This window comes from Microcaecilia unicolor, chromosome 3 (assembly GCF_901765095.1).
Source record: "Microcaecilia unicolor chromosome 3, aMicUni1.1, whole genome shotgun sequence".
Classification (NCBI taxonomy): Eukaryota; Metazoa; Chordata; class Amphibia; order Gymnophiona; family Siphonopidae; genus Microcaecilia; species Microcaecilia unicolor.
This window is the reverse complement of record NC_044033.1, coordinates 197,983,556-198,008,175: the sequence shown is the minus strand read 5'-3', so window position 1 is coordinate 198,008,175 and position 24,620 is coordinate 197,983,556. Positions and strand designations below refer to the sequence as shown.

The following is a 24,620-nucleotide window of genomic DNA, read 5'->3' as shown; positions in this document are numbered from 1 at the left end:
ACCTTGCTCTGCTGGCCACTTCCCACTGCCTCCTATGTGAAGTACTTCCTATTTCCGCATAGGCGGGGGGGGGGGGGCATGGCAGGAATAAGGATCCCTAACCAACAAAGTTAACAAGATCAGGAGACAGACCGAGCAAGCAGTAAGCTACTGCTAGGTGGGGTACTGGGGGAAGGGGGAGCCACCCTTAAGATTGTTTACCCTGGGCCTGGCTTGGTCTCTTAGCAGCCCCGCTCCCAGTTATATGTGTAACTTATGGAATACTGTTGGGCAGTATGTTTATTCTTTCAAAAAAGGTGCCGGCACTCAAATGCTGGGCAACCCTTCAAGGGTGGGGTTATCACTGAGGGACTCATCCCACAATAGCCAGAACCCCTACAACCAGTCACAGAATCTATGACAAGGCAGAATTGGTGTGTAGAGCCTGAGCTCTTTCATTAAAACTTGGGGTCCATGGGTTAATTTTAGCGGACAATGGAAAAGGTGCCGGTACTCAGTACACCCAAGTACCCCCTCAAAAAAAGCCCTGCTGTCGGGTACCCCACACTCAAGCCAGCTGTATGACTGGCGTAATTACAGGCGTCTTAAAGTTAAGCACACTGATACCAAGATATGCTTAGTATTTTATAAGAGAAACTGGATCCCAGGTGCCATTACAGGAGAGACTCCAGGGAAGTACGCACCTGCACAATTGCATTCAATGCTTCGAAAACAGCAATTTGGTCAGGTTGTCTAGACTTAAGTCACACATTTTTCATGTTTTATAAAATTTATTTCCACCTGCTAGTGAAACACAGTCAGTTCTTCCCATTGATGTCTCTCTTCAAAGTAAAGGTGAACCAATGCCGGGTTTAGAACACCGGGGGCACATTTTCAAGGGTGGGAAGGAAATTGGTTAGGAAGTTGGGGAATATGATATGAGGTCTAGAAAATCCTGAGTGGTGTGGAGCGGGTGGAGGTGAATTGATTTTTCACTCTTTCAAAAGGTACAAAGACCAGGGGACACTCAATGAAATTGCATGGGCATACTTTTAAAACAAATAGGAGGAAATATTTTTTCACTCAAAGAATAGATAAGCTCTGGAACTTGTTGCTGGAGGATGTGGTATCAGCGGTTAGTGTATCTGGGTTTAAAAAAGGTTTGGACAAGGTCCTGAAGGAAAAGTTATTGAGATGAATATGGAGGACGCCACTGCTTGCCCTGGGTTTGGTAGCATGGAATGTTGCTACTTTTTGGGATTCCGAATGGAATAAAGAAGATCCAGAAGAAGAGGAAGACCAAACTGACCTAGAGAAGCAAACTCAAGAGGGATCTATGCGCCAATCCCTGCGATTAGTGCAAGGTCATTTCCTTTAAATAAAAACCCAGTAATTTAACTAAGAAAGTGAAGCCCGGGCTGAGGCAGCAGACGATGCTCAGGGAGACGGCGACCGGCTGACGGAGCCGAATGAGAATGGCGAGCGGCGCTGTTGCTGCCCTCGGAGCTGAGAGGGGCGACCGAGCCTCTCCTCATGAGGAACCGCACGAGGCTCACATGACAGCAGTCATGCGCCCAGCCCTGCGTCCTCGCCTGCCTGCCGGTTTCTCAGTCTCCAGTTCCGTGACGGCAGTAGAGGGAGAGGCCCCCGTGTCTGGCGGAGCTGCCCCAGGAGAATGGGAGCTGTGGAAACATGAAAATGCTCACAGCGAGGGTCACAAAAGCCGTTGAGGGCTCAGCCGACAACGTCTCGCGAGCAGAGCAGTCGAATCAGCAGCAGCAGCAGTAGCGGGAGGAGCGGGAGCAACACAGCGGGGGTGCCCTGGAGACAGGCTCCAAGGGTCTCAGCGCACAGCAGAAGCAGCAGCCTGAGGCTGCTGCTTTCCTTTAGATTTCTACCTCCAACCACTGACACAACTCTCAGAATTACGGAGTCTCTGTGCAACACTTCTGGACATCTGACTGTGAGTAAATTATCGGTTACACCTCAAGATATTGATACAGCTAACAAGTCTTAAGAGGCCTGACAGCAAAAACCAAAGTAAAAACTAAATAGTTACTGCAGGAGATGAAGACACTTTCAGCAGGACAAGCGTGCCTTTAAAAGAGCCTTCTGCACCGAATTTGATCAAACTAGAAAAGTTAAGCTGTGAAGAGAGCAAATTTGGGTAAGCCAATCAAACCAGAAATGAAAGTGAATCAAATAGCTCTGATTGTATCAGTCTGGATGTTAATTGGTCTGCACACAAGTGAGCTTTCAGCTAAGAAAAGCAATGTTTGGGACTGTTTAAGTGCATTAATTAGAAGAGCTGTTTGTGAAAAAGCAGAAGATTTTATGGAAGTTTAAAACCAGTGTTCAAGTGATAGCATTCCTCACTGACCACATTCCAATGAGCAATTAAGTCAAGTACCTTCCTATTGTCCTTCAAGTACCTCTCCCTGATCAAGAGCAACCCCTCCCCTCTGGACCCACTTGTCAGTAATCAAAGACAGTCAGAGATGTCAGAAGGAGAAACTGTTTCTGTATAAGCAAATCTATGAACATTGTAACATTTTAAGCAAGCATAAGAAAGATTAGAAATGAAAGTAGCTTAAAGTGACTATTGCAGAACTGATCAGAAACTCTGAAGCAGGAAATCAGACTGAGAAGGAATCTCCCAACTTGAGTTCCTTGTGTCACATGTATAACACCTCCCTGCTAATTACCTTGAAAGTGCTCTGAAGTACCCCCCTCCCCTCTGCCTCCAGCCAAAGCCAGAAATAGGAGCCCTGAAGATCCCTGGGCAAGGAGGGTGGGAAGCAATTAGTTGTAAGAGACAGATTAAAGGAGCACCCTGACTCAGAGCTACTCTCCTCCCTCTCATCTCCTCTGCTCATTAAGTTATCACTGAAACCTGATCCAGTACTGATCTTAACAGCTAAAAGGCAAGCTGAAATAACACACAAGACCAGAACACCAGACCTCACACCAAAGAACAAAAGTCCTACCAAGCATCCAGTCATCAGAACACAGTCTTATTAGTAGTCCACAGTGAATAGAAACCAAAATGAATACCTTAAAACTACTCCTAATAATCTACTCCTTAACACTGATCCACTTAACACTAACCACCCCACTCGCAGAAAGTAAGTAACAGTATATGCATACTATACAATCATCAAAGATTGATCAGATACACCACATCTCATCAAACTGGCAACAACTTAAACAAAGGAAGAACACCATCATGCAGACAACCACCACAAAATGCAAAGAAGGGTCCAAACTCACCTCAACAAAGAAATGACAACTAATACAAAACACCAAAGGCAGAAGACCCATTCCAAACAATCCAAGTGGGCTACATCAACGCCAGATTCGCTGTAAACAAAACAGCAATACTAACAGACTGGATCATGGTAGAAGACCTTGACCTACTCTTCCTCTCTGAAATCTGGATCCACGACCAAAAGGACCCTATAATCCTAGACCTGTGCCCTCCAGGATACAAAATCACACACTGGACCGGAAAGGAAAAGAGAGGTGGAGGCATAGCTCTAATCTATCGATCCCACTTTACCACTAAAACCATGGCCGAGTCCATGACACCTCAATTTGAAAGTGCCTCAATCAGAATTCACAACAAAACCCTACGCGATCATTTGAATTGTGTCTTGTTTTACAGACCTCCAAACTAACTTCATGGACTTCATTTCAAACATGTGTAACCAACTCCAATGTACTAGTACTAGGAGACATCAACCTTCACTTAGAAGACCCAAACTCAATCAAAGCACGGGAATGTAAGGAATTCCTCCACTTATGGGATCTCAAATGGCTACAAATGCAAGCAACCCACATCAAAGGTCACACACTTGATCTCATCTCACACAAACTTTCAAAAGACCAGAACTTAATAATAACAGATATTAAATGGACAGAAACACCCTGGACTGATCACTACAAACTAAACTTATCCCTACACTGGCGGAAGAAGGGATTACACCAATACAAGAACACACATCCTACAACACAAGAGGTCAAGTAGACACGAAAACATTCTGGCAACTGATATATAACAATGAATGGTCAGCACAAACAGGCTCCATCTACTTCCTCATGGAATGGGATAAAAGATGCAAATGCATACTAGATGAAATAGCACCCTTGCGAACAAGAACCTCACGAAAGCGTAACTCGATACCATGGTTCAATGATGAACTGAAAAAGCTAAAAACACAATCCAGGAAACTCGAACGAGCATGGAAAAAAACAAAAGACGAACACACACTCAACACATGGAAACAATCACAAAGAGAATACAAATACACAATAAGACAGACCAAAAGATCATACTATAAAACTAAAATAGGGACAGATTACAAAGACACGAAGAAATTATACCAACTCATGAACAAACTCCTAGACACCAGCTTGGCCACTACAACGAATACAGACATCCCATCTCCAGATAAACTTGCTAAGTATTTCAACGAAAAAATTGTAAACCTACGCAACACGCTACTTCATGACAACACTGAAATCGAAAACTTCCTTAATGAGTTGGACCCAACCACTGGAGAATACCCAGCTGACCGAACCTGGTTAAACTTCGCCCTCCTTACTGTCGATACAGTTACACAGGCGATCAGCAGGTTCTCCAACATTCACTGCAAACTAGATACCTGTCCCAACTACCTAATGAAATCCGCCCCTTACCACTTCATAGCAGACCTCAAATCCCACCTAAACTACGTGCTTCAGCAAGGTCTCTTCCCTAAGGAAAATGGCAACATCCTGCTCACCCCGATACCAAAAGACATCAAGAAAAAAAACAAATGAAATCACTAACTAGCATCCAGTAGTATCCATCCCGTTGTTAGTCAAACTGATGGAAAGCATGGTAGCCAAACAACTTACAGATTATATAAACAAATTCTCAATATTACACAAATCACAATCAGGTTTTTGCCCCCTCCACAGCACAGAAACAGTACTATTTTTTTTTTGTTACATTTGTACCCCGCACTTTCCCACTCATGGCAGGCTCAATGTGGCTTACATATACAGGTACTTATTTGTACCTGGGGCAATGGAGGGTTAAGTGACTTGCCCAGAGTCACAAGGAGCTGCCTGTGCCTGAAGTGGGAATTGAACTCAGTTCCCCAGGACCAGAATCCACCACCCTAACAACTAGGCCACTCCTCCACTCACTCTTCTAGCCAAATTCAAGCAGGAAATAGCAATAGGCAAAAACATCCTCCTCCTCCAATTCGACATGTCTAGTGCATTCGACACGGTAAGCCATACTATATTAATAAGATTACTAGATAAGTTCAGGATCGGTGGAAACATACTTAGCTGGATCAAGGGTTTCCTAACCACAAGAACATATCAAGTAATATCAAACTCAAACATATCATCACCGTGGAAAGCAGACTGTGGAGTACCACAAGGATCACTGCTATCACTGATCCTCTTCAACCTAATGATGACCCCACTAGCCAAGTCCTTATCCAACCAAGGCTTTAACCCTTTCATCTACAATATACATTCCTTATAAATCTAACCTGACAGAAATCACCAACGAAATCAAGAACAGCTTGAACATCATGAACTCTTGGGCTAATGCATTTCAACTAAAACTCAACAAAGAAAAAACACACTGTCTCATCCTCTCGTCCCAACACAGCGCGGACAACCCCACAATCATCAACACCCCAGATTACACCCTCCCTATCTCAGACAGCCTGAAAATCCTCAGCGTTACAATGGACCGCTACTTAACACTAGAGAGCCAAGTGACATCCACGACAAAGAAAATGTTCCACTCAATGTGGAAGCTCAAACGCCTGAAGCAATTCTTCCTGAGGGAAACATTTCGCAACCTGGTACAATCATTGGCACTAAGCCATGTAGACTACTGCAATGGAATCTGCGGGATGTAAAGAACAAACCTTAAAGAAACTTCAGACCGCTCAAAACACGGCAGCTAGGCTTATCTTCGGAAAAACGCAATTTGAAAGTGCAAAACCCATCTGCGAAAAACTACACTGGCTCCCAATCAAAGAACGCATTGCTTTCAAAATCTGCACTCTGGATCACAAAATTATCTACGGTGAAGCCCCGGGATACATGACAGACTTGATCGACCTACCAACTAGAAACACATCCGAATCAACACGAACGTACCTAAATCTGCACTACCCAAGCTGCAAAGGACTCAAATACAAATCAACCTACGCATCCAGTTTTTCCTACATTAGCACACAACTGTGGAACGCATTACCAAAAGCCTTGAAAACTATGTACAATCACCTAAACTTCTGGAAAACACTAAAAACTACCCTGTTTAAAAGGCATACCCTGACAATCCAACATAAATGCCTGATATCTGCAACAAAACTAAAGTACGTAATGGACATAACACAACTCTTCCGTTATACGATGCCGTAATGTGGCTGTGCCACATGAACATTATCTTACCACAACATCACTTTGTATTTGTTCACACCGGAGTCTGCAAACGCCTCTCTGGTACTATGTAAGCCACACTGAGCCTACAAATAGGTGGGAAAATGTGCACAGATGTTTTATGCAACATTAGCATTCCATGGGAATATTGTACATGCGAATATGTACTTATGGAAAAATTTTCAGTTTTCATTATAAGCTTACTTTTCATTATAAGCTTACCGCCCGTAACTATACACATCATAGAATATCCTTCCAATATAATATTTCATTCATATGCTTTGTACGTCTAGTCCCTATTCTATTCATTATTTATATGTATTTTATTGTACGCATTGTTCTTGCAATATTTAGCACTTTATGAGAACATTGTATATGCGAACACATTTTTTGACGTTTAGCAAATTATGTTATTCCCATATTTTATCTTTTGATTTTGTTTTTTATCATATGTTATTGCTTTACTGTGGTTTTTTTGATCATATATGGTTTATGTTTTTACTTAATTTTTCTTTATTTGCATATGTATGTTTTTATAGACTCCTGATACAGGCCTGACGGCCGAAACACAACAGTTGTGTCTAGTCTTTTCATCAATAAACAAGCTTTTTAAGATTCTTGTCTCCAGGATTTGAATTTCTGTGGTCAAACATCCCACTCTCACTTATACATATAACTGGATACAAATGTAACAAATAAATAAATAAATGTTTCTACTCTTTGGGGTTCTGGATGGAATCTTGCTACTCTTTAGGGTTCTACATGGAATGTTGCCACTCTTTGGGATTCTGAATGGAATGTTGCTACTCTTTGGGGTTCTGAATGGAATCTTGCTACTCTTTGGGGTTCTACATGGAATGTTGCCACTCTTTGGGATTCTGAATGGAATGTTGCTACTCTTTAGGGTTCTACATGGAATCTTACTACTCTTTGGGATTCTTAATGGAATGTTACTACTCTTTGGGGTTCTGAATGGAATCTTGCTACTCTTTGGGGTTGTACATAGAATGTTGCTACTCTTTTGGGTTCTACATGGAATGTTGCCACTCTTTGGGATTCTGAATTAAATGTTGCTACTCTTTAGGGTTCTACACGGAATCTTACTACTCTTTGGGGTTCTACATGGAATGTTGCCACTCTTTGGGATTCTGAATGGAATATTACTACTCTTTAGGGTTCTACATGGAATCTTACTACTCTTTAGGATTCTTAATGGAATGTTACTACTGTTTGGGGTTCTGAATGGAATCTTGCTACTCTTTGGGGTTGTACATAGAATGTTGCTACTCTTTGGGGTTCTACATGGAATGTTGCCACTCTTTGGGATTCTGAATGGAATGTTGCTACTCTTTAGGATTCTACATGGAATCTTACTACTCTTTGGGATTCTTAATGGAATGTTGCTACTCTTTGGGGTTCTGAATGGAATCTTGCTACTCTTTGGGGTTCTACATGGAATGTTGCCACTATCTGGGTTTCTGCCAGGTACTTGTGACCTGGAATGGTCACTATTGGAAGCAGGATACTGGGTTAGATGTGGAACAGGCTGCCTCGAGAGGTCAAATTCACTCCAGATCACCCGACCTTCAAGAAGCGACTTAAGACCTTCCTTTTTGGCAGAGCATACGCTGCGAACCCTTCTGGCGCTACACCCTTTTAATTCACGACTCTCTCTGTGATAATTTATCACCCCCCTCTCTCCCTTTTCCTCCTCAGTTATTTTCTTTCTCGCTCTTGTGACCTTGTAAACTGTATTTTGTACTATTATTTGCTTATTAACTATTGTACGCCACATTGAGCCTGCCATGGGCGGGAATACTGTGGGATATAAATGCCATAAATAAATATGTTCACCACTTCAGTGACTTGTGGGTGGTATTGTGGGTATTGTGTTTTGACAGGACTGAAAACAAAGGGACAATATTTAGGCAGTGATCAGCATTTTCCTGACCCTGATCTTCAGCACTTAACCAGCTCTGAAGAACCGCATAAAGATAAGACTTGAGTTTTATGTGGTCATCTCAGCTGGTTAAGAGGCTCATTTTCAAAGCACATAGTTACATAGGTTCATAAGTCTGAGCAGCTAAGTGCGCTAACCGGGCAATCAGTAAACTCATATCCCACACTAACCCAGTCTGAGTTCTGGGTGGGGGACAATACTAAGAGGCTTGGTTTACCTAGGAACAGTACAAGTACCTCAGACAGCTGATTTATGTTTGCTTATTTCACTGGATATACTGACTTTACAAAAACATGGTCAGGGTGGTTTACATAACAAAAATAATAATCAGAACAAAAGAGAGAGAAATGTTAATAGGAAATAAATCAAGCAGACATAGCAGCAGGACATAACTACTAACAACAGACAGAAATACAGCATCAGAGGGAGAGACCTCCATGCAAATCTAGCTACAACCATGCACTAGGCTCAACTGAATCTGCAAGGCCAGTGGGAAAGGGAGTCAGCGGGGAGCTTAAATGCAGAAGTAAAAAAGTGACTGTGGAAGAAGGGGGACAGGATGCAGAATGCAGAGGACCACATGGTTTCATAATGGACAAGTCTTGGGGACGGTAGGACCAGTAAGTGGGCATTGAGGGAATCGCGACTGCAGAGCGGTAGGAAGGGAAACCGGAATGGAGTATCTTGTGTGTGAGTACCAGGATTTTAAAGCAGTAATATTTTAGTGAAGCTGGAGGTAGAGAGCAGTTATGTGGTCAGATTTCCTGGCATTTAGCAATAAATAGCCAGGGGGGCTTGCAGTTCCAAAGGGGGTAGGGGAATCCCTCGGAAGCAGGAGGGCGCTTTGTTGGCTTCTGCGGGGGTGGGAGGGGGAGTGGCCATCCCGAAAGGGGAACATTTATTTATGCAGGTCCCGGTCGATATTCAGCTTGGACTCGCATAAGGTCTGGCGGTTAGTATCTCGGGAATTAGCCCTGGGTATTGAATGCTGGTGGCCGGACATGACCCAACATTTCCTATCCGTGGCTAATTCTGGCCGTGGCAGTCAGCGGGCAGAATATTGATCGGGAAGCATTTATACCACCCTTTCAGCTGGTATAAGTGCTCCCGGCCAAAGTCAGATGTGCGACTGTGGACTTATTTAACATCCTATAATGTCAATAAGCCGATGTGAAATTCATACACAGCACACATCATCCCAGCGATCTGTAGAGAATTACACCCCCCCCCCCCCCCCCACGATGTGGCAGTGACATTAGTTCTGGGTGGAAAAGCAGCAGATCATGTGACTCCCACACCCAGTTCAGCTCCATTGGATTGCGTGTACGTTGCTTATTTGTATTTTTAATACTCTCCTCAGGGGGAAAACCCGTAGCTTAAATCCAACACAGCAAATGAAACCTACGACCTACAGGTGTAATCTGTCCTCTCATTCAACTTTACACAACTAGTGGAGGAAAAGATCTCAGCGATTCATGGTAATGGCAACTCACTTGATCAACTATTAACTTTATGGACTTTTAATTGTTGCTGCGCTCATGAATAAGAGTCAATCATTGATCAGAAAAACCTCCACTACAAACCTATTTTTATCTGTTTGCTCACAGTCTCTGCAAACTTAAAAAACGTATCTAATACAAGCAGGGGTAACCTGGCGTGAATGGTCACATCTGCATTTAGACGCTACTATCCTATAACCAGAGATACAGTGATAGAATTGGTGCTGACAACATGTCAAGAGCGCAAAACAGGACCATTACTGGAAGAGGAAATCACAGGCCAGTAAGCCTTACATTAGCGGTAGGAAAAATAATGGAGTCGCTGCTGAAGGAAAGGATAGTTGGCTTTCTAGAAGCCAACGGGTTACAAGATCCGAGACAACATGGCTTTACCAAAGGAAAATCCTGCCAAACGAATCTTATTGACTTCTTTGACTGGATAACCAAAGAACTGGATGAAGGACGTGTGCTAGATGTAATCTACTTGGATTTCAGCAAAGCCTTTGATACGGCCCCTCACAGAAGACTCGTGAATAAGCTGAGAGGGCTGAACTTGGGACCCAAAGAGGTGAACTGGATTGGAAACTGGTTGACTGACAGGCGACAAAGGTTGGTAAATGGAATCCAGTCGGAGGAAAGGAAGGTGAGCAGTGGAGTGCCTCAGGGGTCAGTGTTAGGGCTGATTCTATTTAATATATTTGTGAGAGACATTGCTGGAGGGTTAGAAGGAAAGGTTTGCCTTTTCGCAGATGACACAAAGAGAGCCAATAGAGCGGAGGGAGAAAAAACCATGAGAAGGGACCTCCAAAAGTTGGAAGAATGGTCAAGGGTCTGGCAGTTAAAATTTAATATCCCAAAATATCACAGGAAAATATAAAATACAAAATAATGAAATCATATATAGCATAAACACAATACTGAAAATTCTGATATGCTGGTGTGTGCTGCCATTTTCTCTGGCAGCCCTTAAGATTATTTATTTATTTATTAGGATTTATTTACCACCTTTTTGAAGGAATTCACTCAAGGCGGTGTACAGTAAGAATAGATCAAACATGAGCAATAGGCAATTAGAGCAGTAAAAATATTCAAGTAACAATACAAAGTATGGCACGGTATACTACTTGCAATGACAACACAATCCTGCTTATAATCGAAAGAGAAAAACGCCTATATTGCGACCCAAATCTGGAGATGGGCGTTTTTCTGGCAAAGGCGCCCAAATCGGTATAATCGAAAGCCGATTTTGGGCGTTTCCAACTGCACTCCGTCGCAGAAATGAATAAAGTTGACAGGGGCGTGTTGGAGGCGGGACTGGGGCGTGGTTAGCAGCCGAGGAGAGATGGGCGTCTTTAGCTGATAATCGAAAAAAAAGGAGTTTTTACCGCGATTTTGGGTCACTTTTTTTTGGACCCTTTTTTTTTCACGAACAAGTCCCAAAAAAGTGCCCCAACTGACCAGATGACCACTGGAGGGAATCGAGGATGACCTCCCCGGACTCCCCCAGTGGTCACTAACCCCCTCCCACCAAAAAAAACCCACTTTACAAACTTTTTTTCCAGCCTGTATGCCACCCTCAAATGCTGCACCCACCTCCATGACAGCAGAATATGTTCGATCCTCTCACAGCCTTTCCCTGGGTCAGATGTGGCTCTCGGGTGCAGTACAGGGTCACATCAGCATTGCATTGTGGTGGGTGTAGGGTAATGGGCTCCGTGATTTCATTAGCTTGTGTTACAGTCTCACGATGTTGGTAGTTGGTAGGCTCTTCTCCCATGGTGCTTTTCCCCCTGCCTACTGGGTCAGAGTGTGCCCTGTTGTGTTTCCGGTAGTCCATGAGGTAGTGGCCATTTTTGTTAGCCAGTTTTAGATCCCTTCCATGTGTTAGCCACGTTAGAGAACTTAGTTCTTACCTTGAATGTGGCTGAAAGAGGGCATTGTACAACATTCTGCCAGCTCTGACCTGCTAATCTCACTACCAGGGAGACTCGTTGCCAGTGGTGGGGCACAACCTCTGATCTGCAGTTAACTGTGAGTAAACGTGCTTATTCCAATAAAGGACGTTTTCGGAGAGATTAGCCTTCAGGTGTAAACTGGTGTGCCAATGTTATACAGCAGTAACAAGTCCTAGAGGCCTGCGTGTATGCAGGTCCCTGGAGCACTTTTAGTGGGTACCGCAGTGCACTTCAGCCAGGTGGCCCCAGGCCCATCCCCCCTTACCTGTAACACTTGTGCTGGTAAATGGGAGGCCTCCAAAACCCACTATACCCAGATGTAGGTGCCCCTTCACCCTTAAGAGCTATGGTAGTGTTGTACATTTGTGGGTAGTGGGTTTTGGGGGAGGGGGGTTGGGAGCTGAGCACCCGTGGTAAGGGAGCTATGCATGTGGGAGCTTTTTCTGAAGTCCACCGCACTGACCTAGGGTGCCCAGTTGGTGTCCTGGCATATCAGGGGGGCGAGTGTACTACGAATCGTGGCCCCTCCCACGACCAAATGGCTCGGATTAGAACGTTTTTAGTTTTATCGCTAAAAAAAACAAACGCCCAGCTCAAAAACGTCCATTTTTTCGAAAATACAGTTTGGCCCGCCCCTTCACGGACCCGTTCTCGGAGATAAACGCCCATGGAGATAGGCGTTTCCGTTCGATTATGCCCCTCAATATGTACTAGAACATTATAATTGGTAGTGAAGGGTAAGGCAAAGTTGTAACATATAGATGAGTAAGAAAGTAGGAAGAATTTGAAAGTAAGGTGACTGATTTGAAGTAAGTTGCATATGAAGTCAGAGAGATGGTTAAATATTATCTCAGCTAGGGTAGGAGTGGATAAACATGTCCGGCTGCAGTATGTGCAGCCCAAGTCAATCCTTGTGTGTGTAAGTGAGACAAACAAGTTAGTTACTTCTTCCACTAAAGGCTTCATTGAAGAGCCAAGCTTTCACCTGCTTCCTGAAGTAGAGATAGTCTTGTGTTAAGCGGAGCCTTTCAGGCAATGCATTCCAGAGTGTGGGGACTACTCTGGAGAAGGCTCGCTTGCTGGTATCACATCATGTAATGTCTTTTGGAGAGGGTGTAGTTAGTGAAAGTCCTTGGGAGGACCTTAGTGTCCTTGGCAGTGTGTGGATTAGTTGGGTTATTAAAAAAATACTGACATGTACTTGAATTCATCGTTCTCTGAAGGGTTACCCCAAGTTTCCTTATCGTAGGGGGATCTTTTTTCCAATCCCAAACTTTTGAAGTCTGGTGACATGGGCTGGTTGATATTGTGTATCTGGATTTTCAGAAGGCATTTGACAAAGTACCTCATGAAAGACTCCAGAGGAAATTGGAGAGTCATGGGATATGAGGTAGTGTTCTATTGTGGATTAAAAACTTAAAAGATAGAAAACAGAGAGTAGGGTTAAATGGTCAGTATTCTAAATGGAGAAGGGTAGTTAGTGGGGTTCCCCAGGGGTCTGTGCTGGGACTGCTGCTTTTTAACATATTAATAAATGACCTAGAGATGGGAGTAACTAGTGAGGTAATTAAATTTGCTGATGACACAAAGTTATTCAAAGTTGTTAAATCGTGGGAGGATTGTGAAAAATTACAAGAGGACCTTATGAGACTGGGAGTCTAAATGGCAGATGACGTTTAATGTGAGCAAGTGCAAAGTGATGCATGTGGGAAAGAGGAACCCGAATTATAGCTACGTCATGCAAGGTTCCACGTTAGGAGTCACGGACCAAGAAAGGGATCTAGGTGTCGTCGTTGTTGATACGTTGAAACCTTCTGCTCAGTGAGCTGCTGCGGCTAAGAAAGCAAATAGAATGTTAGGTATTATTAGGAAAGGAATGGAAAACAAAAATGAGGATGTTATAAAGCCTTTGTATCTATCGCTCCATGGTGCAACCACACCTTGAATATTGTGTTCAAGTCTGGTCGCCGCATCTCAAAAAGATATAGTGGAATTAGAAAAGGGGCAGAGAAGGGCGCGAAAATGATAAAGGGGATGGGACAACTTCCCTATGAGGAAAGGCTAAAGCAGCTAGGGCCCTTCAACTTAGAGAAAAGGCGGCTGAGGGGAGATATGATAGAGGTCTATAAAATAATGAGTGGAGTTGAACGGGTAGATGTGAAGCATCTGTTTACGCTTTCCAAAAATACTAGGACTAGGGGGCATGAGATGAAGCTACAAAGTAGTAAATTTAAAACGAATTGGAGAAAAGTTTTCTTCACGCAATGTGTAATTAAACTCTGGAATTCGTTGCCCGAGAATGTGGTAAAGGCGGTTAGCTTAGCGGAGTTTTAAAAAGGTTTGGACGGCTTCCTAATGAAACAGTCCATAGACCATTATTAAATAGACTTGGGGAAAATCCACTATTTCTGGGATAAGCAGTATAGAATGTTTTGTACTTTTTTAGGATCTTGCCAGGTATTTGTGCCCTGGATTGGCCACTGTTGGAAACAGGATGCTGGGCTTGATGGACCTTTGGTCTGTCCCAGTATGGCAATACTTATGTACTTATGGGTCACTTTAAATGTGGAGTTTGCATATATTGCCAGTATGATCTTGAAACTACAACAGTACAGATTCTGCATTCATTTAAATTATTCTATTTGCACTCAAGGATTGATTGTAATTCTGCTGGGGTTGTTTATTATACCATCTGCCCCTGTGGACTTTATTACATTGGTCAAACTACTAGAAAGGTGAAGATACGTATTAGGGTACATATTAGTAGTATTAAAACTAATAAGAAAGATGCGCCTTTAACAGCTAATTGGAAGGAATATATTCATTCTGTTACAGAGTTGAAGTTCCCAGTGACATTGCAAGTTCAAATTTGGGGAAAAGTGAACCCAGATAGATTGATTTATAAGGAACAGCGATTTATTTATTTGTGGAACACAACACAGTGTGTGTGTGGGGGGGGGGGGGGGGGGGATCGAACAAAGAAATTGAATGGGAATGATTGACTGGGGATGGAAGCAGTTCCTGCGGGGTTCCTGTGGGCATGGAAGCAGTTCCTATGGGGTTCCTGTGGAGACGGAAGCAGTTCCTGCGGGGTTCCCGTGGAAGTGTACGCTGCACTTGCATCAGCCTCTCAATGTAGGTAATACCCAGGACTGTGTAGCTTTTGCAGTACCCCGTGTGTTGTGCTGCATTCTGGACTGGTTTCCTGTGCAGGATTAACAGTTGCCTAAAACACTTGATAAATGTGAAGATTTAAGATGTGTACATAGTAACATAGTAGATGACGGCAGAAAAAGACCTGCACGGTCCATCCAGTCTGCCCAAGAAGATAAATTCATATGTGCTACTTTTTTATTTGTACTGTCCTCTTCAGTGCACAGACCGTATAAGTCTGGCCAGCCCTATCCCCGCCTCCCAATCACCAACCCCGCCTCCCAACCACCAGCTCTGGCACAGACCCGATAAGTCTGCCCAGCACTATCCCTGCCGCCCAACCACCAGCCCCGGCACTGACCGTATAAGTCTGCCCAGCACTAGTCCCACCTCCCACCACCAGCTCTGGCACAGACCGTATAAGTCTGCCCAGCACTAGCCCCGCCTCCCAACCACCAGCTCTGCCACCCATTCTAGGCTAAGCTCCTGAGGATCCCTTCCTTCTGCACAGGATTTCTTTATGTTTATCCCACGCATGTTTGAATTCCGTTACCGTTATTAAGGTACATTTCTCATATTAGTTTTGAGTGTTGTCTTTAAGGGGAGGGAGTGTTAGTGTATCGGGGGATAATCTGATGTCTTGCATATATTTTTACAGCGTTCCTTTTGCTAAAGCTTGAAGCGAAATGGCCAGAGTCAAGGCAACGCACCGCATTTGTATTTTTGAGTGATTTTGTTATTGATTGACGTTAGAGTCCTGAATGATTTGGTGAGATTTTGAGTAAACTTTTCTGATTTACTAGGAGCAAGTGCCTGAATTTATGCTTAAAATTTCACTAAAGTCCTAAATTTAAGGAGCCTGAAAAGTGGGTGACAACAGGGGCAGATTTAGAGGGAGGAGAAAAATGAGGAGCTTAGCGCTGATTTTCAACACTTTGGCTCATACATTAGGCAAAGGAGCAGCAGGCGTAAATTTTATCAGCATAATGTTTTAAGCTGCTAAATTTAGGTGAATTTTCAGCCGATAACTTAGGCTCCAAAATTTGGCTGAAAATTGGAGACATATTTAAGCAGTTAACTTAGGATTCTAAATGTAGGAGCAGCACTCTTCCATAGCCAAACCCCCCCCCCCCCCCCCCAAAAAAAAAAAAAAAAAATTCCCAGGGTTTCTTGGTGTTCTTACTCAGACGAGAGACAGATTTCGTCGTCTTCCGATTGGTAATTGGTGTCATCTTCTGACTGGTCGCTAAGGGGGTCAAAGGTGTTGCCAGGGATGGATTCCACCACCTCCATCACTGGAGCAATGCTGTGATGCTGCTCTTTGGTAGGCTCAGCAGGGAGGCTCAGTGTTGTGCCCTCCACGCTATCGGGGCTGCTGCCAGAGTCCTGCAGGTCCATGGCCACCGTCCCTGCCACAGCCAGAAAAAAAGATGAAAGTGAAAAAAAAATGAAAGAAAGCCGAGACAAACAGTGAAGAACCAGCAGCCAGCAAAGTTTTACATTCACTGTCTCCTCCCTCCCTCAGCACATTAACAGTCCCAGGAACCATGGTGGCATCTGAAGATGACAGGTGAAGAGACCTCTCTGGCGTCTGAACAGCTCAGGTACAGAATCATCTCTGGATAAAGTCTCACATCAGTCTAAGAAAAAGCATTGCAGTCTGCAAAAGTCAACTAAAGTGAAGGACAAAGTGGCATCAAGACCTAACAGACATATGCTAACCTTTCTGCCCCATAATATGGGGGACAGTGAAATAAATATATTTACCTAGGACTAATCAAATAATTAAAAAAAGAAAAATGATCCAACATCTCCATTAACTTGAAAAGGATGAGGCTCAAAGGTATCCACAGCATTAAACAAATAGATTAAGACTCGGATGCCATTGAGCAGGCCAAAGATAAACTGACCACCCCTGCTTCCATCAAGACTACAAACCCTAAAACACCTGGGAGCAAAGTGAAGCTATGGCCCAGCCAGTTCCCCTTGAGGATAAAGCCATCAGGCCCTGGTGCTTGGCGCTTTCTCACCCATGCTGGCTATGATGCTATGGACAGGCAGACGCGTGAGCCCATGGTACACAGACTTGGAGAGTCTGCTGCACTGGTGCTGCTCCTGCTGCTTAAAGATGAAAGCCGAGTTCTCCTCTTTGGAAATGTTAATGTAGAAGCAGGTGTCTGAGGCAGCCATAATGTGGCAGGGACCTGGGTTCAGGAGAATGTTGCTCTTGGCTTCCCGGCAGACTCCAATCAAGCACACACCATACCTAAGGGATGAGAAGAGGGCAACATCACTGAGATTAGGGAGGTGTTGTGACTCTAGCTTGCATTATTAATCACTGAGGATACAGTGGTTTCTACACACACACTTTTCTCTAGAGCTTGTTGCTTAGTATCTTACTTTTTGTGGGCGTGGAAAGAGGCAAAGGTGAAACTCTTGCCCTCGTATTCTCCAAAGAACTTGCTGTCCCCTAGCTTGATGTGGTACACCTCATTGGCAGAGTAGCGGCTGTACGATCGCTGCCACTGCTCAGGAGAGGACGTCCCATCCCTACAGCCAAGAGGGAGGGAAGTGTAAGCATGCAACACAAAACTACCCTTCTTATGCTGATAAGACATATCTCTCAGGGTTGTGGAGCAGGAAGATATCCACTTTTTCAATACCCATGTTTTATCATTCCCACCTTAGTAATTCCTTTATCCCTTATTTGTCCTGTTTGTCTGTCCTAATTAGATTGTAAGCTCTGTCAAGCAGGGACTGTCTCTTCATGTCAAGTGTATAGTGCTGCATACATCTAGTAGAACTATAGAAATGATAAGTAGTAGTAGAATGAACTCTTGGGTGAGCTAAGAACCTTCTGGGAGACTGGGGATTGAGGGGGTGGGGATCATGTTGCTCTCTTGATTTATGTAGGAATTATAAGGAAGCGTACAATCTAACAAGGTCAACCTGAAGCCTTCCCTTCAACCCCTACCCCTTTGTTTGATGAATTCTCTTTAAATTCAAATGTGGGAGCATTTCGGGATTGTTCAGTGATTCCCCATTTCTGGTCTCAGCTGGTCCATTATTTGGAGAGAGTGATGAATTCGGCTTCCGCTCTCGGCGGCTGATTTTCTACTGGATAAATATGAGGTATGTGCCTTGTCGGAGGTGAGGACGTTGGGGATTTCTTCCCAAGGTGGCTATCCTTGGCAAGAAATCAATTCTCAGGGTGTGGACCCTACCTGATCCCCCGTCTTATTGGGGTTGGCGGAGTTTGATACATCAACATTTGTTATGGGAGCAAAGAGGGATGGGGATGTCTTTCAGGCATAAAAAGAGCTTTTTGGAGATCTGGAAACTGTATATTTGTTCACTTTCTCTCCTAGAGCTCAAAGCTTTATTTTAAATAATTTATAGAGATATCATGTGGGTCGGGCCATGGGAGTGGAGAGTTGTTGTTGTTTCTTTCTCGTTCATTGGTTAGTTCCTCTATGAATATAGTATATATAGTTTTAAGGGGTTGGGGGGGGTGAGTTTTATATGGTTGTGACTGCTATAAGCTTCCTAATGTTTGAATGGCACGTGGTATGGTTTCTCAGTGGTCCATTATGTGTTATCTTGAACTTGTGATTGACCTTGGTGGGAAACAAGAGTCCAGACTGTCCGAGGTTGTATTTGAGATTGCAGTGGTGGGGGGGGGGGGGGGGGATTGGGAAGGGAGATGGGATTTGTATACATTGACAAATTACTATAAGACAAAACTGAACTCTTATCACTTGACTGATTAACCTCATTGCTATTAATGAACAAGCACTACCACTTTAATCCTTATGTCGAAGTTGATCTCTCTATAGTCGATGACTTAACGTATGTTACAATCCAATCTATCACTCAGGAACCTATACGCAATACCATAATGTATTCTTCTTTACCATGTATGTATGCACCTTAATGCAATGCCATTTGTTATTCTGTTACCCAGAAATGGCAATCGCCATTACGACAAATGTAAGCCACATTGAGCCTGCAAATTGGTGGGAAAATGTGGGATACAAATGCTACAAATCCTATATAATAAAACGCACCGCCAACATTCTGAAGCTGACTGCATGGCTGAGGCATTCCTGCTCTCTGTATCCATCTCCTGAATTGACATCACGTACTTCCAGGTTTGTCACAAGCAGAAATGACCAACCACACGAGGTTTCTTGGCTTCAGAATGTTGGAGGTGCATTCTATTAAATAGGATTGGTCAGTTCCTTGAAGCACAGCCAGAGCTCAGCGTCCTGCACCATAACGCTCAGACACCAGAGAGAGGGAGGGAGGGGGCGCTGACACCAGAGGGGGGGGGGAGGTATCTCTGTCACACACACTGTCTCTCTCTCACACACTCTCTCTCTCTCTCACAGTCAATGTCTTTCTCTCTCTCACTCTCACACACTGTCTCTCACACACTCTGTCTCACACTGTATCACATTCACACTCTATGTGTCACACAGTCACTCACACACTCTCTTGGTCTCATACACTCAGTCTCACAGAGAGTCTGTGTCTCACACACACACTTTCTCTCGCACACACTGTATCTGTGTGAAACACACTCTCTCTCACACACACTGTCTCACATATGCACTTGCACACACTCTCATTCTCACACACACACTCTCTCTCTCTCAGACACACTCGCACCCAGACTCACTCTCTCTCTCTCACACACACACACGCGCAAATTCACTCTCTCTCTCACACACAGTCACTCTCACATATACTCTCTCAAACATACACACTCCAAGGAAAACCTTGCTAGTGCCTGTTTCATTTGTGTCAGAAAAGGGCTTTTTTTACTAGTAAATAAATAAATAAATAACTCACAGGCTGACAATTTCTGGGGGGGTTCATTTGCTCTTTTTAATCATTATGATTTAAATGAGATAAGAAGGCAGGTGGGGTAAAGGAGGGGGGATGGGGTTGATAGTATAAAACTGAGCTTGTTATATTTCTTTCGTTGTTGGCATCCTTTCTGCTTTGTCGTCTTGGCTTACTTTTGGTGCCAGTTTTGTTCATTTCAGGACGTTGTATATACTCAATTAAGATTTAAAAAAAAATCTAAACTCAAACGTGGGAATAAACAGCCAGACACTGGGACCCAAAGAAGTTAGATTCTTAACAAGCTTTGACATTTAAAAAAAAAGCTTATTTCGCAAATATATTTTGATGAGAGAATTGTATTATAAGCAAAGTCATTTATGCTCTGGTTTTTTTTTTTTTTTTGTGACTTCCTAGATTTCTTAACCTGGCTTCTTTCCTTGTGAGCCGCCAAGGACTAAGGTTGGTGAAAGCAGAATATAAAAACTGTATCTGCAACTGTAACCCTTGAGATTTTTGACTAACTGAATTATGGAACGGTCCCTCTGTCACCGTGGTGGTGTTACAAAGACAACACGAAGGCCCTACTGATGACCGGAATCATTCTGTAACAGGATTGCTTAAATTTAATGCCCTTTGCATGCTTTTTTTTTTTAACTCTTTATTTATAAATTTTTTCATTTACATCAAACGATAAAATTCGGCAATATCAGCAAAAATAAAATAAGGAAATAAACATTACATCATTACTTATAGTAAATAGTATTTCAAATTTGTCCACAATAAATTGAATCAAGATACTAGGAAAAAAAAAAAATATATATTAGCAATAAACAACATTATTTAAACGGAAGGGACATAACAGATATCTGCAGCCAACTAAACAGCATTTCTAACTAGGGAGGCAAAACTCCAGGTAGATTAGCACTCTGCTTGGAATCAATAAATTCTAATAGCTTCGAAGGGGTAAAGAATATGTAGTTAACAGATTCAAAGGTAATATAACATTTGCAGGGAAATTTAAGCAAAAAAGTAGCACCCAACTTGAGAACTCTATTTTTATAAATCAAAAAATCTTTCCTCCTCTTCTGCGTACTCCTTGCCAAATCTGGAAATATTTGTATCCTTTGACCCAGGAAGATATCAGTCAAATGGCGAAAATAGAGTCTCAAAACATTATTTCTGTCCATTTCTAATGCGAAAGTCACAATAAGTGTCGTTCTCTCTGTAATAGCTTCCAGAGAGTTCTCTAGAAATTCTGTCAGGTTTAAATCTGGTGTAATTTGCTCTTTTGGAAATTTAGAAACACCCGTAATATACTGGGTTCTCGTTATGGAGGGATAACCCTCCATTGAGATTCCCAGTATTTGAGTAAAATATCTTTTAAGCATATCTATGGCTGGTACTAAGGGTGATTTTGGAAAATTAATTAACCTTAAGTTATTTCTTCGAGCGTTATTTTCCAAATTTTCCAATTTCTTTTCCTGAATTTCTTTTTCTTTAGTTAAGGAAAACGTTAGATTTTGAAGTTTTTCAACTTCAACTTCCATCTTCAAGACTTTTTCTTTCTGTTCTTGTAAATTATTAGACAGATTTTCACTAGTCTGTTTTAATTCCTTAATTTCTCCATTAATGGAAATATTCATTTGGAGTAGTGTGCTATTAACCCCTTGAATTGCATCCCATAATGAATTCATAGTCACCACTGTTGGTCTCTGTAATCCGCCGTTATTCCCGGTAGTGACGCTCCGGGGAGCAGGAGCCTCGACCCGCAACTGCTCCTGCATTGCTGTTTCTTTCCCCGGGGTTGAGGTGCCCGAAGGTCCTCCTCCCAACGGTGTTGCGAATAGCATTTCCAACTGCCGTGGTCCCTCAGGCAATCTTTCACTTCCGGGTTGTGGAGGAACAGTGTGAGAAGGGGGACTCAACGTCACTCCTTCAATGCTGCGGTCCGTATCCAAAAAGGTCGAACCCGTCGAAGCAGAGATCCGCTCGCCATGGGTCCCAATTCCAAAGACCTCCAAAGTCGGCTGTCGAGAGGTTGGCGTCATCGGTGGAATCGTGGAGGTAGAAACCACCGTTTTCCCCTTTCTCTTCCCCATTTTAAAAACGGAGAAAAAGAGAATTCCCTCGCTAGTCTAACGATGGGTCTCGGGAACTTAGGAACACACATCCGTTACTGACGCCATCTTGATTCCGGAAGCTATCCTGCCAGGATCCCCCCTTTGCATGCTTTAATGTGTGGAATATTAGTGCTTACGTGCAAAAGTGCGAGCACTATTCCATCATTTAAGCGTGCGACTCGCTTACTCCTTGATTCATCCAGAGATGCACAACAAAGCATTGGGCGCTGACACCCAAGAGGGGGGGCAGACTCAGGAAAAATGTCAGGAAGTACTTTTTCACGGAGAGAGTGGTGGATACCTGGGATGCCCTCCCGCAGGAGGTGGTGGAGATGAAAACGATAACAGAATTCAAACATGCATGGGATAAACATAAAGGAATCCTGTTCAGAAGGAATGTATCCTTTGCAGCTTAGCCGAGTTTAGGTGGCAGAGCCGGTGGTGGGAGGCAGGGATAGTGCTGGGCAGACTTATACGGTCTGTGCCAGAGCCGGTGGTGGGAGGCGGGGCTGGTGGTTGGGAGGCGAAGATAGTGCTGGGCAGACTTATACAGTCTGTGCCAGAGCTGGTGGTGGGAGGCGGGACTGGTAGTTGGGAGGTGGGGATAGTGCTGGCCAGACTTATACGGTCTGTGCCCTGAAGAGAAGAGGTACAAATAAAAAGTAGCACATATGAATTTATCTTGTTGAGCAGACTGGATGGACTGTGCAGGTCTTTTTCTGCCATCATCTACTATGTTACAATTAGGATTTCCAAGTTCCTCTGCCCTTGCATTATTCTGTAACCATAGGCATCTCATTGTGCATAACCCGAAAGTGGGTGGGTCAGGGGCGTTCCATAGGCGATGTATTAGAGAATACATCAGGCTTCCGTTCATGTAAGTCCTCGCAACCAAAGTTGGGCACAAAACCGCCCGCTAGGTGCCCGGAACGCTGTTTATAGAATAGCCCTGAGTGTGGATTTTTCTCAGCACCGTTTACTTGGGGGGGGGGGGGGTCTTTTACTAAGGCACACTCATGTTTTTAGCACGTGCTAAAAACAGGCGTACGCTAAATGTTAGAGACGCCAATGCATTCCTGTGGGTGTCTCTAACATTTAGCATGCGCTAAAAATCTGAGTGCATAAATGCAAGGGGTGTTCACATGGGCAGGGCATGGGTGGGTCTAATATTTATGCTGCAAGTTATGTGTGCACATGGCTGGATTTAGGCACTAACGTTTACCTCAGTCACAGACACAGGCACATGGAAGTTGTGCTTATAGGCTCACAGTCCATGTAAAGTGGGCGTTTAAATTGTGGACCCTGTTATAGAACTGCCCCCTCCAATTACCTGCTTCCTGAACTGGCTGGGGTTCCTGAGGATTCAGTGCTCATGGCCCTGGCGAGAGAAGACGGGGTCCCGGCCATAGCCTGGCGGGCAGAGTACGGGTAACCCAGGGTGACTGGGTCCTGGAGGGAGTCACAGTTTCTGATTTCCCCCTCCTCTCGCCCCACCACTGACAATACGAAACAGGAGGGGATAGGGAGAAGGTTTAACCAAGTGGGTGTGTTGTGGGGAACCCTGCTACTAGTCCGAGTGTGCTTCTAGAAAAAGAAAACTGAGCAACAGGTCTGTGTCCACAGTGTCTTGGGCTCAGGTCCCTGTACATGAAGCAGAAAGTGGGATATTTTAGCACAGCAGGTTCCACAGTGCACAAAATGGTGATGGTAAAGACCTGTGTCCATAACAGGGTTAGGGTATTGGTAACACACTGGTAGACTGTCACTAAAAATAAACATTTTCAGAAGGTGCCACACTGGAGATCGGCACTCAAAAGGGCTGGGCTCAGCCACGGGCTACTTACTGCCCCCGTGAGGTGTGGATCAGTAACGTAATCAGAGTCGAAGTGGCAGGACAGACGCAGTTCAGCGCTAACATGGCGTACTTAAATTCTTCTTCACAGACCACATGATCTGAAAGGGAAGGAAGGTTACACAGCTGTGAGCATCAGACATGGGCAGTGGAAAAAGATAGTCCTTCCTGGGCGTAGAGATTAAGTGGTGTGTTCCGCCTAGTCCAGAGGCATAGCCAGCCCTCCAATTTTGGGGGGGCCCAGGGGTGGACTGAGGGGGCAATGCATTCTCTTTCCCTCCCCCTCCCCACAGCATGTTAAAAATACCTATACTGGCGGGGATGCCAGGACCCCACCAGCCAAAGAAATTTGCTGCCAAGCTGCTTCCTTGTTCTCTTGCTACTGCAGGAAACAGAAAGTTGGCAGTGTGCCTTACTTCCTGCCACCGATTTCAGGACACCCTGAGTGTGTTCAGTTTTTGCATGAACTGAGCATGCATGAGGAGTCCCAGCATCGGTGGCTGGAGGCACACTGCCACCTTCCTGTTTCCTGCAGTAGCAAGAGAACAAGGGAGCGGCTTGGCAGCCCCACCAGCCATTTTAATAAGCGCTACAGGTTCGAGGGGGCCTGAGCCCGGTTTGGGGGGCCAAGCCCCCGAGGCCCCTCTCGTGGCTATGCCACTGGTCCAGACTGCCCCTGGAGGTTAACTGGTGTGTCCAGTCTAGTCCAGACTTCCCCTGCTGGGTCTGGAATTTAATTGATCTTGCCGGGGGCTCTTGCCCCGCTCAGAGCCACTGTGAATAGCGAGGGTGGTTATT

The 24,620-nt window shown here is 44.1% G+C and overlaps 1 protein-coding gene across 1 annotated transcript in view; it reads right to left on the bottom strand.

The window, feature by feature from the left end:
* Nucleotides 1–24,620, bottom strand: part of LOC115464322 (potassium channel subfamily T member 2-like) — a 197,227-nt gene that overhangs the window by 54,812 nt on the left and 117,795 nt on the right. Inside the window, exons 15-18 of the mRNA XM_030194710.1 lie at nt 23,815–23,923; nt 17,400–17,549; nt 17,030–17,265; nt 16,183–16,408 (exon numbers count right to left, since the gene is read on the bottom strand). Of these exons, the coding sequence (XP_030050570.1) occupies nt 16,183–16,408; nt 17,030–17,265; nt 17,400–17,549; nt 23,815–23,923 (721 nt within the window). The remainder of the gene's footprint in view (nt 1–16,182; nt 16,409–17,029; nt 17,266–17,399; nt 17,550–23,814; nt 23,924–24,620) is intronic.